This window comes from Lepisosteus oculatus, chromosome 12 (genome assembly GCF_040954835.1).
Source record: "Lepisosteus oculatus isolate fLepOcu1 chromosome 12, fLepOcu1.hap2, whole genome shotgun sequence".
In the NCBI taxonomy this organism is placed as follows: Eukaryota; Metazoa; Chordata; class Actinopteri; order Semionotiformes; family Lepisosteidae; genus Lepisosteus; species Lepisosteus oculatus.
The window spans coordinates 15,499,403-15,511,905 of NC_090707.1; the positions used below are offsets into that span (position 1 = coordinate 15,499,403).

General features: G+C 36.0%; 1 protein-coding gene across 2 annotated transcripts in view; it reads right to left on the reverse strand.

Moving 5' to 3' along the window:
- Positions 1 to 1,633: 1,633 nt before the first annotated feature.
- The window catches only part of stk39 (serine threonine kinase 39), a 36,722-nt gene continuing 25,852 nt past the window's right edge, over positions 1,634 to 12,503 (reverse strand). For both annotated transcript variants that reach the window (XM_015359060.2, XM_006636536.3), the window contains 4 exons: positions 8,632 to 8,684; positions 7,129 to 7,197; positions 6,921 to 6,985; positions 1,634 to 3,063 (listed from right to left, as the gene is read on the reverse strand). In XM_015359060.2, the coding sequence (XP_015214546.1) occupies positions 2,989 to 3,063; positions 6,921 to 6,985; positions 7,129 to 7,197; positions 8,632 to 8,684 (262 nt within the window). In that variant the 3' untranslated portion in view covers positions 1,634 to 2,988. The remainder of the gene's footprint in view (positions 3,064 to 6,920; positions 6,986 to 7,128; positions 7,198 to 8,631; positions 8,685 to 12,503) is intronic.

Here is a 12,503-nt window from a genome sequence, read left to right on the forward strand (position 1 = left end):
AGACTCCATTTGCTTCAATGTACTGAAACGCCAAATAACAAGAGCTGGTTGCAATGGAATGAATGCACATAGGACAATCCTGTAAAACAATGAATATAGCAAAGGGTTGATATATCTCCATATGCAAAATCCAGATGTGCCTTTTCACTATTCAGTAGTTCGGTCAAATTCTTACTGGAACAAATGAGCTGATGAATGTAAAGGCATAGCATTCGTAATACATCATTATTTGGCAGTAACTCGTCTGGCACATGAAAAAACAGATATGAGGTCAGACCTCTCACAAACTCCAAAAAACAGAGGGTCCCCCAAACACCGATGCAGAGTTCTTCAATGACAGAGCTACTGGAACAAGGAGCCCCTGTTAAAAATGTGTGGAATGGACAACAGAGAATGGGACAGCTTGTTCGAAAGCAGTGAATAGGAGGACTGGAATAAGGTGAGAAACAGGGCAATGAAGATGCAGTGAGCTGGAGCGCTCCACCAGAAACTGCCCACATTAGTGTGGTTTGTTTTGCAATTGAACATTGCTCTTTACACAAGAAAAGCTCCAATGAGAACTTAGATCCAGCTCCGGGCGAAACACGGAGCTTGGCTGCAATCTGACAATGGGAGCACCCTTGTTTAATTAACACCTTGATCGCTCTCATCTTGCCAACCAGGTGTCATACAAGCCATTTTTAAAACTGTAGTAGCATCACAGTTTTGAGCTGGTATGGCACAGCACTTTCTAATGTGTTGTATGACCAGCAAAATAAGAACAGTTACAGTACAAACATGAGCAGGCAATTCAGCCCTTGCAGCTTATTTCAGTAGCTAATTCAGTAGAACCAGTCACATTTTACTATACCAAAATAGCACAGTCCAATATGAACACTTAATTCTTACCAAAATATTTTAATCAAGCACATTTGTGTTACATACCCATTTTTCATGTTTCCATACTTTTTCTATAATTATGTTTCAATGGAAGCTGCAGCTGAAGAAAAATGAAGACACAGTAAGATAAAATGTGGATATATAATTACTTATTACTGGTTGTTACATACCACTGATTTGCAACAGTGGGAGAAAAATACCAATTTTGTATTCCCTTTGTTTACCCAATGCTGTTTATGGACCTGAATAAAGCCTCAGCTGCAGTTCTCACAGTTGGACTTGTGGTATTTCTGCAGTGATGACTACAATTTTTTTAACCACATGCAAATGGACACTGCTTTTAATTTAGCCAAGAGCTAAAAATTGTGTGATCGGTATTAAAAGATCAACCAAAAGGTGAACCAATTAATTCATTTATTTCTCTTAATGCATTCTTAATACATCTCTGCTGTTTTGGTAAGTACCACTTTAAAAAAAAATTAAAAAACAGACTGAAAATCTGTGTGATTTTTTGAAATTGATCAGCCCACCTATGGGGACTGCGTCACTACTCTACAAATATATCAGTTCTTCAATTGCATACTGTGAATTTGTCATTGCCACTTTCACTTGGCTGGACTTGAGATTAGAGAGAATTAGATTTGACAACATCTCTGTTGGAGAGCTTTAAAACATTGAACCAGAAACGGATTTATTGTGTTCAACAAGTATGTTAAATTTGTTCGTATTAAATCTAAAAACAATAAAAGTGACACACCAGTTCAGCAGTAATTTATTTTCTTGCTCTTTTGCAGACAGTTTAGTTTTGCCGCTGAATTAAATTTAACAGAGTAAATATGCTGAAATGAAATACATACTGTATATAGAACACACAATAACCATATGGATCCAGTACAGTTACATTATAAACCACTTAAAATATGATCAGTGGCATTGAGAACTATCGTACTTATAAATCGTACAAGTAAATTGTTAATCATACCTTTATGAATGCCTTTCAGGTTAGGTCTGCTGATACCTTTAACATCTTGTATATCTTTGAAAAACAACTCTAGTCTTGCAGTGCATTTAGACAAAACAAGAAGCTTGTGTATTAATATTTAAGCCTCTTCAAGACTTTTAGAGAAGAGTATTATTAATTCTATTATGCTTTAGATAACCTTTTTCATCAGTAATATAGTAAACATACTAAACTCAAAATTTAATCCAACAGGACAAGACATTAACTTGTCTGTCTGAAAGTGCATTGCAACTTCAGTCTAAAGGATCACCAATAACTGTGAATACACGCTCTTTAAACAATCTCTGCAGAAATATAAATGTCACTGCAATCCTGTGGCACTTGAAAAAACAACAACTGCTGTTGACATTTCATACTGATGTTTATCAGTGTTCATTAACTACGTTCGCAGGCACATTTTAAAGATAAAATTAAGAAGGCACCTCCAACATCTTACAGCATCAACACTGACCTCCGTTGAAGCGACAAACACAGACTCGCCAAAATCTCAGCCATACTTTCAGTCTCCAACTTGGAACTCTTCCTTCTATATACAGTACATTAATTCAATAACAATTATAAGAATGCTATTCATTGTCAAATAAGCATTACATAAATAATGGATATTTTACATTTTGAACATGGCAAACATTGGACCTAGAAAATAACTTTCCTGTCAATCCGCTGGTCCTTAATACACACATCAATGAAAGCTATTGTTTTATTTTGAGAACATTTCAACAAAGAAAGACATACTTTATTCAATAAATTATTTGAACAGCATCAAAAAAGCTATGCCAAAAGCAGAGGTAACGGTAAAAAATAAAATAGGCTACTTAATATCAATAAATATTACCACCTGAGTACATTTTTTTAATTCTTGTACTTTGTGTTGTGGATGGATTCTCAAGTGTTTCTCCGGAGTTGTATAAATGCTCTCTTGGATATTAGCAGCAGTGTTGGAGGAAGAGGCAAGCAGTGGGTGCTGGGTCCTGTGAAAGGCTAGGAAATGAAGCAGAATCCTGTGCAATGTGCTTCCTCTGTCTCCATCTCTCTTGCATCCTACCATTTGATCCTAGCATTTGCTTAGACCGGGCAATAAGACGGCATCAGCTGACACTCAGCTGGGCAAACCCGATCAATTTGACTTCATCCGGCATTTCACTGCCATCACAGCCAGATGCCTGAGAAGCAGACAGAGGGAGAGTTTATTAGGTTATACAGGAAGATACACACTGCAAGTTAATTCTCATATCTTTGGCCATCGCACAACCATCATATATTAGGACTCTTTCTTAAAACCTAAGGTTTTGTGGGAGCTGCGTTTCAAACCACAGAAGTACATATTTTGGCACCACTTTACGGAGTACTTGGCAGCTACATTCAACAATTTCACTGAGGCATTTCGAGGATTTTAAAAATACAGGCTTCATGCGACAATGGAAAACATTCCTTGTTTAGAAGTTCACAGACTATTAATTGGGGCAGTATAGCATTGTATCATTATAAATCTTAATTAAACTGAGATATTTGAATTTATGAAGAAATTAAATTCTATTGACGTTACAAGCAATCTCATTTTTTTTTTTAAATACTCCTCTTATGTACAGTACGCACCTACAACCTTCAACCTGTACTCTGGAAATAAAGTAATTATGGATGATAAGAGGATGGAAGTATTCTGTTGACTCATAAAACATTTGCCTTCGTGGTACCTTGGTCTGGTAATAAATGAGAGATATTCTTGCAGACGTGCTTTGGAAATGTTCCAAATACAAGAAAACTGGTCAATTGAATCTAAAGGACTCATGAGTTTATCTTCCTCCTTCTTCAGATTCAGACTGCAAAGCTGTTTTAAATGCCTTGAGGAATGGTAACTTTTTCTCCAAATAAATGTTATGACAAGGTATGTCGCAGCATTTGCAAAGCATAGCGAAAGCTACATGGAATTAATGAAGATTAAATTTTGACTTGCAGAGTAGCTAATTATTCATCATGATTTAAACATCTGCTCGTCTCAAAGAAAGCTATGTATACTTCTGCAAGATGAATTATAAGAAATCCCTGTCTTGTAGTCATCCATCTATCTCTTGTGTGAAACTAAATGGCCAAAAAAAGCCCTTTTCTTATAATGACACTTCAAACTTAGGAGGAGCAAGCTCAAGAGTTGTGTCAGGCCCTGTTCATAATAAGCGACTAAAAAAGTAAAAAACCCCCATGTAATTTTTTACTTTTATCCTCTATTGTTCTGATCTTCAAAATAATTTCTTGATTAAAATGTGAATTATAGCACTGCGTGATTTTTGCAGCACTCATCTGATCTTTGCATTATGAAAATGTAAATATTATACAGGTATGTGATGATGGAGAAGTGCTGAAGCTATCAGCTATCCTTTAGTTGACAAACATCCTGATTCACAAATTATATGAATAATATATTATGGAAAGGGGATGAATGCATTACTTTAACTGTTGGCCTAATGATAGAGCACAGTATGACTATATCCTGTTGGTAGTAACATGCATTTAATGCATTGGATTTAGGGTCTTTAATGACCAATCAATATTCCCTTTCAGTTTTAAAGTACCCTAGTAACACCACAGCATGACATCTGTGCATCAGTACACAACAATTTATTATTGAACTTAAAGCCAAATCATGCTTTTCCCTTGTGTCCTTTTATAGCAGCAGTTTTCTTGTGGAAAACCGATGAGTTATCTTGAGAAAAAAACTGATTTTGCTTAGAGCTTCCCTTCTCTCCCTATATATTCGGACATTAGGAAGCTTCAACTTTCTGAGACCACAGGCATTAATCGATTGCAATTGGCACCCCGACCTTCAGTGAAATAAATCCACTTGTTAAAATATTATAAATCATCTACTTCACAAAGAAGGGAATTGATTTTTGCAAGACTGCAAGTGCAACAGTTTGCTTTAACATAAATTGAAAGAACTTAGAAACCAGCTGAAGAGCAGGGCAAAGCACTGATCCACTGATGGACCGTGCCTTCATTGCTTCATCATGCAAAGGTGAAGGATTGCAAATGTTAATGTGTAAACAAAACACATGGTTAAGCACATGGAGTGGTGAGGAATGCTTCAGCGTTCTTGTGCACTGAAAACCTTCTGATGATGAGCACCGGCTGGCTAGGGGCAAGGATCTACAGAGGACTTCAAAAACATTTCAACTACACTGGAAGGTGGGAGAATCTAGTGAAACTCTGTGATGAAGATACACAGGGAATAAGGTCAAAAATATAACCCTGAGGAAAATTTAAATATAAAACAATGTCCAAGTGATGAAGTGCTTAAAGCAAGCTTGGACTATTAGAAATAAAATGCAAAAAATAGAAGCAAGCGCATTAACATGCACTTATGATGTAATTGGAACCACTGATACATGGCTAATGGAGAGTGATGGTACAGAGCACAATATCAATGGGAACTCAGCATTACAGAGAGAAAGGAAAGTTCGAACAGGGAGAGGTGGAGCACTGTACAGCAAAAGAGCATGCAGGCACAGGAACATAGAAGCATCAAGGATCTCAGATACCGCAGAATATGGGTCAGTTAAAAAGCCATTCAAAAGCCAAAGTGTTAGGAACCTACTACAGTGCATACAATTATATTCATATATTAATCAGAACAGATCAATACCATAACTAAGAAAATCTTGGTGGAAACACAGTGCCCCAAATGGTTTAAGTATTATTAAAGAAAGGAGAAGGAACTTCATAAATTTAAAAAAGTATTATTAGGAGATTTATACTACACATACAGTATGAAATATATATGAAATTATATGAATTGTAAACAAAGGTATAGAGGATATTAGAGATTAGCTATCTAATCTCTAGTGCTATCTCTGTTTTGAGATTGAAAAGAAGACTGCAATGGAAGCAAAACTAAATAATAAAAGTATTATTTCTGTTCTACCACAGGAAGATAACAGTAGAGGATTAAGTTCATCATCAAGAGGCACATATGTTACTGTACAGTATATGCACTCAGGTCTCCAAGGGTTATAGGTATAAAGTACAAATCTCCAAGGCTGGCCTCTCAGTTTACTATCAATTCAATTCAGGGAATCAATTCAGTCAATAAAAAAACTCTTCCACCAGTCACATAAGACACTTTAGAGTGTAAACTTTAGTCAGAAAAGGGTGACAAAACAAACCCAAAACCAGTATGTGTTTGACCTATTATATGTAAGGTTATGTAAGCAGTAAATAGTAAGTAAATAGAAGATAATCTGTATGGCAGTATGACTCTAGACAACAGTCAGCACGGATTTAGAAAAGGTAGCTTGCTTTGTGAACAAGCAAAAGCAATGGGGAATATTTCAATATTTAGGCCTTTGGTAAAGTTTTTAATAAAATATCAAACGTGCACATTCAACAATGTTAAAAAATAAACTTGTCCTGACTGATAATTGAATTAGCCCTCAGCATCACATCAAAACATTTTGGAACTTTTAAATAAATTAATATATTTTTGTATCAAGATTCAATCTCCTTTTCAAAAAGATTTCAATGTAGTCTGCATGAATCTTAGAATATCAATGGCCTTTTAGTAAAAGAAGTCAAGTCTATGATTTGAAAAAAATGATAAGGATTAATTGTGTTTATACTGTACAGCTTAGTATTTAGATCACATTCAAATATGTGCATTGGAATTTTACTCTGCAATGTAAAGTTTTCATTAAACTAGAACAAAATAAAATATTGCGGTTTTAGCAGCACTGCTGAGGTAAAGGATCAAAACATTATTTTACATAGGAACAAGTAATAGGTTTATTCCATCCTGAAAAAAAAGAAGAAAGAGAACACAACAGGTGTCACCTGAAGAAGGCTCCATGGCTGAAACATTGTGTTCTCTTTCTTCTTTTTTTCAGCATGGAATAAACCTATTACTTGTTCCTTTGCAGCCTACGCATGCTGACGCAGCTACCCACCTGAATTATTTTACATATTTCATAGACATTTCACTGGCTTCACACATGCTGTATGTTCTGTATACATTAATCTTTAGAGTTCTCACCAATTTAAAAGTCAATACTTTGTAGGTGACTGGATCATCTACAATCTTCTGTAAGTTAGCAGCAACTGAAAAGTGAAAAAATATATATATTTTTAAAATAAATACAGCATTTATTAAAGACATTACACTTACATTGGACTTAATATTCAGTTTATGGAAAAATGGAGACATAAGCTAAATTCAAATATATCAAGAGAGATTAATTTACCTATAACTACATCATGTCCATCAACCAGGCCAGCAGAGAACAGCTCCTGGGATACTCCATCAGCAGTGTCTTCACAAACAATTGGGAAAATTAGGAAATTATGATAAAGGTTCAGAACACTGACTCCCATTTAAAAAATGCACTTTGAAGAGACAAGTTGTACGGGTTAGTTGATTTAATCACATTTTCATTTTACACTTGAACAGTTATTTAGGGGTTATGATACAGATTAATGTGCATCCACTAAGCGTCAAAAGAAACTTATCATTTAGAACTGTAGCAAATTCATATAGTTACCAGTGGGAAATATTTTCTGAAGCAGGTATAATGACATTGTATACAACGGACATGACATTGGCAAATTCATTATGCCGATTAAGTGCTTTGGTGAAAAAAAGTCATTAGTGTGTGTGTGTAGTCATCAATGGAAACAATGAGTACATGTGGGAAGCATGATTTGCACCAGACTGCAGATGATGTCTTGTGAGATGTGGTCTCATTCATTTCATTCCATAGAGTCTGAACAATCATTTGCCTCTTCATCGGTCTCTGGGCCCTACATGCTACACATTGTCTGGCTCATCCCAAATGTTCAACTGGGCTCAGGCTTGGCAATCAGGGCAGCCGAGGCATCGCAGTCTTGCAGGAAACCATGAGATCATGCCTTGCCCAGCTGGAATGTTGTCATTCCAGGATGAGCTCAGAGGAAAAGTGAGTGAGGGCTCGGGACTTGATCATTGTAGTGCCATGCAGTCAAGTTCCCATTAATCACTGCAATCACACCTGGACCACCCTATAACTCAACAATTAGTATTCTGTTCTGCTCATCTGTACTGGACTTGTGGACAGCTGTCAGGATCGGCTACACAAAACCTTGACTCATCACTTCAGAGGAAGTGGCTGTCGAGTTCACCTGAGGTGTTGCTCCAATATATTGAAATGATATAATTCTCTCGAAACGTGGGGCACATTGGTTCCTTAGTTGTTGTTGTTTTTTTTTGTTCTCGATTATCATCAGGGTTCATATTCAACAAGATAAATCACTTCATCACCTTTGCCCAGTCAACTCTTTCACTAATGAGCTGATCTGTTTATGAAACAGCCAAAGCCACTGGAGTCTCTCACGGCATCACAGGCAGTCAAAGAGTCACAATGACAACAAAAACATTTCATCACTGCACAAAATCTGTATTCTTTATCCCTCTAAAAAACATACCTGCATAAACAGCGTGGTGCATTTCTTTTGATGCTCAGTGCATGTATTTTCTATCATAACTGACAGAATTCCTTTCAAATTCTGGATTTGTAATTTGAGACCAGCAACTCAATTATGCTCTTTGAGTGTTGTTTTTGGAAAATACTTTCCTTATCAGAATCTCCCAATATTACATACAACTGCATTGCAATGCAAAATGATATACAAATCAAACCCACAACACATGCAAAGGCTAGAAACATCAAACCGCATTATTTTAGTTGATTGATAATCCAGAATTAGCTTACCTCTCCCTGGAGTAAATTCAAATCGGATGTCATTTAATTCTTTTCTGGAATTCCTAAGGAAAGAACATTGGGAAAAAATATATTTTCTTTTTCTCCAGCTACCACAGAACATGCACCCTTCAATGTACAAAACAACAAGCAATCTGCAAAACTCCTATCCAAGGTCAGGCTGTAAATCACTCATAACCCATATTATGGGCTATTGTGCTTGCAGCTCGAAAACTCAAGTGATCATGCATGAAAATTAGGAACATCTGGGAAGATGTGCTGCCATCTGAACTGCTCCACTGTGTGCAACGGAAGAATTTGTCAATGGGAATCAATATGGAATGGTAGCACATAACACAGAAAACTATCTGCTGCCTCATCAACATCCTTCTACAGTTGTGCTGAGCTTTTATTATTTCCTTCAATCCGAGAGAACACAATCTGTGGAGAGCAGCAGCTTTGAAGATCACAGTTTGCTGAATGCTAATTGCATCCTCCGACTTATTATACGGGTATATTTAACACGTATCATTTATTAATCTATACAAAAAGAAGTCTTTAATCATGAACAAAGGCAAGTTAATGAAATAATGTTTTAAGAAGCATTCCACATTATGCATACTACAGTATTGTACGTTTACAAATTTACGTGGGGGTCTTTCCAAATTGAAAAACATCACAGAAAATCTTTTCCATGTATAACCTCAGGCAGAGTCTACAATCCCTATATTGATGCGTCTTCATACCTACTGGTTTGAATGAGCCTATTTTGTATATAATGAATGGATGCTATTTGCACTGGGTACATAAATCATGTGCTTTACTGTGCTTTAGGAGTAATCAATTGCATGACAAGATAAGTGCTGAAAGAGTGTTTTAGATGCTGCAATAAATTAATTTTTAAACTGTAATAAATTACTTTCAAATCTGAAACAACCAAGTCTTTACCTTAGCTTAATGGAAAAACTCAGTAAAAAAAACTTCTGGAGGTATGATAGATCTAGCAAAAATCAATTTTATTTAATTTTCATTTTTTTTGCTAAAAACACAAAGCAGGTGATTTTTCTTTGTAATTTCAATAGTCATGATCTAATAAAATGCTAGAACCTTACTGACCATTAATGCAGAATGCCACCCACGAAAGCCTATATAGATCAAGCAAAATATTGGCGGCGTACATAGCGCCAACAGATCCAACTTTTTTTAGGGCAGCGTTGATAATGAAAAAGCTTTGAAGGCACTAAAACAGAATATTAAAAAAATAAATTGCTTGGCCCCAGAACACATCAGATGACAGGAATATGAATCTGAGACCTACAGTATCTCTTAAGGAAACAGTTCTGTGGGAAGTGTTCTTGCAGCCCATGATATGGCTCCCCTGCCTCTTCCATGGTAACCAAAGCAACCGAACCGAAGGGGATTATATTGGAAGCTGAATCGCAAGTAATAAATTACTCACAGAGGGCTTTAGAACACAATACGCATGCACTGGAAACCGAAGATTTTTCTGAAAATAGGATATTTTCTCATTTTAATTGAGAGTGGTATATGTTTCTCCCAAAGTTAAGCCCATACAGTGTTCATGTTGCCAGGACAGGGTGTTTATCTGAAATGGAATGCTGGGACAGCAGTGGGCCGCTGTGCATCACACAGATGATGAATCACCCAAATATACAGTAAGAAGACAGAAGCTAACAAATGCTTTTGGCTTACTACTTAAAGCCACTGAATCACTTTGGGAGAGACAACTAGAAAATCATTCTAGGAACATCCTAACATTTAATCCCTTCTGAAGTACAGTTTATCAACAAATATATGCACCAAGGATGTTTCAGGTTTAACCATTAAAATAACATGGAAAGTCCTAAAACAAAAATGCACAAGCTTGCTCTCTGTTTTGAGAGATTGCAGATCCTCTCTGTTTCTCACAGCTGCCATCCACACCATGTGCGTTTGGATGCATTAGAAGTTGTCATATGAATTGCAAAAATACACATCCACTAGAACACATACTGTATACACAAAGCCTCTGGCCATTCCAAGATCACCCAGAGGGCATCAAGCTTGTCCAGCAATTTCAATTATTGAAACTCTCAGAGAAAGTAGCTTGCCGTACTGCCATATAACTTTGGCACAACAGGGAGAAGACTGTTCAGCACTTCCTAGGAACATGTCAGAGCAGTGAACTGAAGAAGCTGCGACTGCTAATCCAGAATGACATCAGAACCCCAAATTTTCCTTAAATTACAGCTTCCTGCAGAATTCAATGATTTTCGTCAATCTCTCTATTCACTAAGAGCTTCATGCTTTTTACACTTCCTCGTGGAATTTGCCACCCGAATTTCTGTCTCTTTAGCCAGACCCCTACACTTTTACCTCCTCTTACCAATTCTCATATAAGCCTTCTCCTTTGTCCATTTTGCATTCTGTTACACATATTCCTGCTCCCTTCCCCCATTCCTAAACACACCTGAAGAGGGCTCTACAGCCAAAACGTTCTCTTTCTTCCTTTTTTAAAATTTGTGGCTGGAAATAATGTGGTTTCAACACTAGCTGCATTTACCACAGTATGTGCATTTCACTAGCTTGGGGATTTACGATAAAAGTTACAGAGATCATGGTTTACAGCGCTGGAAACTGACACACTGTTGACATGGGATGGATTATTTTAAAGACCTGTTCTACCTTAGAATTCTTATCCATATGTACAGGTTTTTTGTTGTAGAAGTAGAAGATGATACATGGTTTTACATGTATCAGTAAACTCCATTAGAAATAAAAATACAAAACAGTATATAGTCTAAAAATAATTCATGAAGAACTCACCCTCATATTTTTAGCTGCTGGATGCAAACCTTGTATATCTGTATCACAAGCTAAATTGGTTATTCAAATCACTTGTACTTGAATAGTTATATGTTACATGGTACTGTATATGTACACAATTACATGTTAGATTACATTAGGAAATAATAATAAGGGACAACTTTAAAACATGATCTATCAGTTTCAAATTCACTGTAGGTAGGAGTTCTGTCTTGGAAGTAGCACATTTTTATTACAAAGTGTTTATTATTAAAAAATAAATTGTGCATCCCAAAATGTGGAATAATAAATTCTCAGATGTGATAATTAATTTTTTTTGCTTTCAGATTGCTTTCAAATGTTTATCTTCAATAAAAGGAACTTTAATATATGAAAATCTTTAGGGACCACTAAATTAGTTATTATATATTGATCGTTTCTGTGAGGCTAAATTACGAGGGCTTTATACCGTTTTGTTTGCTGCACTGCAATATGTAAAAAAAATGTTGCCAAAAATAAGAACTTATTTTTTCTAAGGTTTATGGGTCTTGCTTTAAGTTAAAGATTAAGTTTGAAAAGTATGTTCGAATCGTAAACAGAAATGATTGATTGACAGAGGGTAAAAAAGTACCATAACTTTAAATATGATAAATACCTAAAACAGGATTTCTTACACTAGACTAAGTTTCAAAGTAAAGTAAAATGTACACTAAGCAAACAATAAACCATCCTGTTCAAGTAGACATAAAATTTTAACATAAAGAAGTGCAGTTGACTGATGAAATAACAAGGAATGAACTCCAAACCCAGACCTGAGCAACATGTAAGAAATTGGAAATGGAAATATATTATCTATGAGGAGTAAAGCATCATGACGGCAGTGCTTGTCTAAGCCTATTCTGTGAAAGAGTCTTCAGTACCATCATAATATGTAACCACAACCTTGAACTCTGTAATCTGCCATCTTCCGCTCATTCTGTTCCGCAGCTGACAAAAATCTGCTACCAGCTGCCTTGAAAGCCTTTGACAGATTATATCAGTTCAAATAAACAGATTACACAATAAGGTTCAAACACGTT